Below are 6000 nucleotides of genomic sequence, written 5' to 3' on the forward strand. Positions count from 1 at the left end.
TCCCCGCGCAACTCTCTAGGAGGAGACCGCAGTCTGGTGTCAGAGCTCTATCTTTTTGGAAGCAACCAGCTGACTTGCCATGGACTGCTGACAGCGAGACTTGCCAAAGCGTGGTCTGGCAAACGAGGAGGACCATTGTCTCATGGAAGAGCCCAAGAACTGACAAAAACACCTGAAGGGAGGAAAAGTACAATGCCCAGAACCCCTTGAAAGGTGAGATATATACCCAGAAAACACTTTGGGCCTGCAACCTTGCACACCAGCCATAAGGTCATCCAGACCCTGGTTGAACAAGAGCTATCCCTTAAAGGGCAACCGGTTCAAGGTCTCTTTAGAAGATGAAACACCAGACCACTGTCAGATCCAAAGCAGCCTGAGCCAAAACAGAATGGGCACCAAGTATGGCAAAAACTGTCAAATTGTTGTATAAGACATCAGCCATATAAACCACTCCAGAGATGAGAAAATCCAATTTGCGAACCACCACAGCGCCAGGATCATGGCACAGCTTGGAATGGCACAAAATAGGAAGATGATACCGGGGGGTCACGTGATGTGCACGTTCTGAGTAGGACACCCCGAGGAACAGTTCCGGGAACGGCTCTCCTAAATCGGAATCTCCCTCCGACCTACCCTCTCAGATTTGAATCTCCAGTGTATCTATTCGTTGCTAAAGATCAGACAGGCAGCCTATTATCTCCAGCAAATCTGTCCTGCGGGGCATGCCACATAAAGGTGCACGGAATCATCATGCTCCCTCTACTTTGGCAGTAGCCAAGATGGTGTCAGAGACCGGGCCCTCTGCGGGGCCATCTGTCCAGCCCCCTACTGTGCTTCTTCATGAGGACGTGGTCGGCGAATTAAAAAACACAATTCATGGCCATTATGGACGAGAAAATATCAGGGCTGCAGGCAAGCTTTCAGGAGGTGAGGGACAGTTTGAGCACCTTTAATAATCACGTGCTCCAAGGTGAGGACCACATGGTGCAGCAGAAAGCTGCCACGGACTTGCTCTCTACTCGTATTTAGACACTTGAACGTACAGCTCAGCAACTGCAGGAGAGCGTGGACAACCGCGAAAACCGAACTCGACGGAACAACTTAAGAGCAGTGGGCAAACCAGAAATGGTAAAAGACGGTGATCTGCGCGCCTGGCTGGAAATCTGGTTACCCAGATCCCTCCTAATGGGCGAGGACCCAACAAAACTGAGTCTGGAGCGAGCGCACCAAATTGGGCAGCGATGAGAGGGAGAACATTGACCTCGCCCGGTGATCATGCGGTTCCTCAACTTTGTGGAGAAGGAGCAGGTTCTACGCCAATATCGGGAGGGTAAGCGGCTCACCTACGAGAATTGCCCGGTGCTCCTGTTCCAGAACTTTTCTTCAGCGGTGGCGGCTAAGCAGAGAGCGATGGCTTCGTTTTGTTCAGTGCTGTACCAGTGGGGCCTCCATGCTGTCCTTCAGTATCCCGCTCGAGTGAGCCTGCACTATCATGGGAAGCAGCTATCCTTTGACCAACCGAAGGAGTTAGAAGCTTTTGTGCAGGCTTTACCACTGGCGGGCTGCGGGAGCTTCTGGTTTGTTACAGGCACCCCAAGGGAGATGCTCAGAGGAGCCACCTAAGCAGGACTGTTTGCCTCACTTGTGTACAGCTTTTGGTGCCTTTCACGCCGCTGATGGCTTAGAAACCATCACCCCTGACGGAAGGCAAGCAAAAAGACCCTGGTCCACCAAAGCAGGGATCCCTGTGACCAGCACAGATGTTGGTGGAATCCATGACATCCTGCCCTGGGGAGGTCATCTATGTGGTTTTCTTTCAAAAATGAAGCTGGCAAGTATAAAAAATAACTTCAAAATCAAATTTGGAAAAATCCAAGATAGCCACTGAGGGCCTGTTTGATTAAAAATAGCCCGGGATAATCACAGATAACCCTCAAAAACAGAGGTTTTAGGATTTTAGGGGTGGGGCGGGCATAGGGCAACTACCTAAAAACCCCTTTTTAAAGACCCCCCAAATCTCTGATTCAAGTTGTTAGCTTGAACTCACAGAAACATGTGCTGACAGGAACACCGCAGCCTGTACTCACTGTAAAATGTGCTGAATGGAAACATACTGCAGACAGAGCAGAAAATGCCTCAAAGAACTGAAAATCCGGATTTCACCTCTTCTGACTGCCCCACTGGCCTGACCTTCATGGCTGGAGACCTCTGCCACTCTCGGACATGCCTTGCAAATGCCTGGCAGAGGTACGCAGTCTGGTTCTGATCCCAGCCATGTCTCCACAGAACCACTCAGCCTGCGCTCAACCTACTAGCTGACAAACCTGGGGTGAGCAAACTCCCAAGGAAACAGTTCCTGAGTCCTGATCTGAAGTGCAGGCTGCCCAGGGGGTTACTGCCTAACAGAGAACCCTCCAGAAGCAGACTTTTTCCAAAGGTCTGCAATCTCCCGCAGTCAAGATGTCCCCGCAGGGAACTTCCACAGCACGAGGGCGAAAACTGCAAACAAAAAATACTAAAATTCCACGAAATTAAACACGAGCAGAAAGATAAGTTCCAACAGCGGTGAGATGAGGAGCATGCTCAGTGATGAGCGGTAGGGGGTTAAAGCCTCTGAAGTTTTGAAGCTTCCTACAGATCCTGGCAGGTAGACGGAAATAACCCACTGGTCCTGGAATAAAGTGGGATTGTACACAAAAGGCAGTTATAAAATTATTCCTCCTCCCACCTCCACCAGGTAAAATGTATATTATCCTTAAAATAGTTTTTAATCATTATTACATGTCAAAGTGGCTATAGTAAACAGATACCATCCTTTACCTTTATAAGAAAAAGTATTTGTTTTTTGCTGGGAAAAAAGTGTGAAAACCACTGATTTAGACTGCTTTCCCTAGAGGGGCAGTTCGCACCACTTCAGAGGTATCTCCTTATATTCAAAGATGCAGAAACCCAGAGCAGAATGACTATGCCTAGACATGTTACAGTTTTGTGCTTAATGAATTTTGAAGATTTTATACTTTCTGAAACCATGATAGTTACTGGGTGGAGTAGGGCAGGCAGCAGATCAAGAGCTCAGTTACCTCTTCAACCAGCAGGCTGGCTAGTTCCTGTCTGCAATCTTGTAACCGTAGTCGATCAGCACTGTCCACTACCCAGATAAGCCCATCAGTGCTCTCAAAGTAGTTCCTCCAGTAGGAGCGCAGTGATTTTTGCCCACCTACATCCCAGAAGTTCAGCTTAAACCTAGAAACAATAAAAAGAAAGTGAAAATGGCTTTGTATTATGACCACTAATGAATATTAAGCATGAAGTCCTATGTGAGTTAATAGAGGTTGGGGAAATGGGAAATGAACACCATGGCAAAAATCCAGCAATCAAAGGCAGACAAACCCCCCCAAAAAAACAAAACTGTTACATGACCACCAATATTCACTTAGTGGCTCTTATGTCCTTGCCATCAAAAGGACAAAGTATGCTAGAGGCCTTAACTCACCCCCTGTGTTCTAAGGTCTTGATATTAAAACCCAGCGTAGGCGAGATTGTATCTACATCCTCTCCATTGAACTTCTTCAGAATTGTGGTTTTCCCAGCATTATCTAATCCCCTGGAATAAATTTCAGTTAAGAAGTAAATAAAAAATGAGTCTCTTCCCCAACCTTTTTGACACCAAGGACCGCTTTTATAGAAGCAAATTTTTCCAGGGACCAGGATTTAGGGCGGGTTTGTAGGGCAGTTTTATACACAATATACATTACATTTCTATTATTATTAAGAAATAATATTGTAAAAAGAAATTATACAATTTACCATAAAGCAGAATCAGTGAGAGCCCTGAGCTTGCTGAACTTCGATGACCCCGTCAACCCAACCCCCTGTGCAGCATCTTTCCATCTCTTCCTCCTATCCCTCCTGTGCAGAAGAACCCTAATGACCCCCACCAACCATCCCTCTGGGCAGCACCTAACTATCTCTCCCTCCCATCCTCCATGTGCAGCAGAACCCCGATGACCCTGCCAACTCATCCCCCTGCGCAGCATCTTTCCATCTCTCCCTCCCATCCCCCATGTGCAGCAGAATCCCGATGACCCGGCCAACTCATCCCCCTGCACAGCATCTTTCCATTTCTCCCTCCCATCCCCCATGTGCAGCAGAACCCTGATGACCCTGCCAACTCATCCTCCTGCACAGCATCTTTCCATCTCTCACTCCCATCCCATCCCGCATAGCAGAACTCCGCTGACCCTCCCACCATGAGGCCGACATACCTTCGTTCCAAACAGCAGCGGCAGCAACACTGAACAGGCTGCTTCACTGCCTTCCCCGCCGGGGCCTTACCTGTGCCGCTGCATCATTGATGATGTCATCAGTGACGCAGCAGCAGAGGAAAGGCAAAAAAAAAGCCTGTTCAGTGCTGCCACCGCAGCTATTTAGAACGGAGGTATGTCGGCCTCATAATGGAATAGTTGGCGGGGTTCTGCTGTGTGAGATGGGAAGGAGGGATAGAAAGATATTGGCGAGGAGATCTCTCATGTCCTGGCTGTCAGACGGCGACCTGCAGCCCGGGGGTTAGGGACCCCTGTACTAAAGAATAGCTTTCTTACATTTCCCAATTTCCAAGCAAATACATTAACTGAGACAGATAGGATTCAATACAATCTCCTCTCCTCAGGATCAGAACTAGAACTGGGCCATTAAATTAAATTTGGGATGGGCATGGGAAGGTGACACCCTCCCATTCAAATGTTTAATGTGCTAATGCAGAATTGGTCCCGCTTCCCCATTGCCAATATGACTGCCTTAGCTCCCCAACAAAAAAAAAAAATCTATATACCAGTATATAAAATCAGATGTATCTCTGTGTGTGTGTATGTATGTTCCAGCATAACTCTGAAACACATAGACAGATTTCAACCAAACTTGGTATACATATGACTTACTATCTGGGAAAAAATACCGTGGGGGTGAGAAGGGGGTGACGTCAAAATAATAAAAAACGACAGATAATGTGTAAACCCTTAGTTTTCGGGCTAGCTGAGACTAATACTGACACACTCCCAATGCCCTTTAAGTTCAAGTTCAGCCCCATACAGAGGGCCATTCTTGCTGCTAAAAATGAAGATGTCCACGAAATTACCTGGCGTAATCACTGAATACAAGTCTATCGATACCGGAAGATTGGGATAAATAAATATCCAGGCAACGCCGGGTAATCAGCTAGTAAATAAATAAATGAAAGAGAAAGAATTCACAGCTATAGTCTAGGGTTGTCACACCTTTACCCAAGGCGCTCATTCTTCGTTGCCCTGCCTCTACCGTGACAATGATTTCAGTCTTTTCTACAGCCCTACATGAGTACGCGGCACTGTACAGATACACATGAGAAGTAGTCCTGTTTTGCAGTCCAGCTTACTTTTTCCCTTCCCCAACAATTGTTATTATTAATCCCTAAAATTTGGCACACACGTACCCTCACCCAGATGCTGGGGAGGGGCAGTTGCGCTCTTCCCTCCCCTTCAGGTGAAAGGATACAGCATGAGGATGCGCACTTCACGCTCTTTCTGCTTCATTTTCTTAAGGATGGCGAGAAGTCCCATCTTCTCCCGGAAATATCCGCACGGTCATGCACCCCACACTTCCAAATCGTCAGATGCACCGGCCGTCCCTCCCCTGCAACATCACTGGCCTACCACCGTGACTTCCAACAAACACATCTTCACTTTGATTGGCCGTACTGCGTTTTTTTTTAACTTTCTTCCCGAGAGGGCGGGAGAAACAAAACCCACAATTTTATTGGTCCATCGCGGGGATAGTCAATTACCACGCCACATCTTGATTGGGTAGCTATGAACTGCGCCTCTTTTTAGGCCTCGTCCCAGCTACTCCACTGTTTGTCCATAGTACGGAGAGTTGTCGCTAGCTGCTAGAATAGACAGAAATTTTTTGGGCGGGGCCAAGGAGATGACGCGCGCAGCGCCTGCTGACGATACTCCTGTCCAATAC

The 6000-nt window shown here is 47.6% G+C and overlaps 1 protein-coding gene across 1 annotated transcript in view; it reads right to left on the reverse strand.

The window, feature by feature from the left end:
* The window catches only part of ARL2 (ADP ribosylation factor like GTPase 2), a 28515-nt gene extending 22752 nt beyond the window's left edge, over positions 1-5763 (reverse strand). Inside the window, exons 1-3 of the mRNA XM_033957005.1 lie at positions 5530-5763; positions 3494-3604; positions 3081-3243 (exon numbers count right to left, since the gene is read on the reverse strand). Of these exons, the coding sequence (XP_033812896.1) occupies positions 3081-3243; positions 3494-3604; positions 5530-5594 (339 nt within the window). The 5' untranslated portion in view covers positions 5595-5763. The remainder of the gene's footprint in view (positions 1-3080; positions 3244-3493; positions 3605-5529) is intronic.
* Positions 5764-6000: the final 237 nt, after the last annotated feature.

Source organism: Geotrypetes seraphini, chromosome 8, assembly GCF_902459505.1.
Source record: "Geotrypetes seraphini chromosome 8, aGeoSer1.1, whole genome shotgun sequence".
Classification (NCBI taxonomy): Eukaryota; Metazoa; Chordata; class Amphibia; order Gymnophiona; family Dermophiidae; genus Geotrypetes; species Geotrypetes seraphini.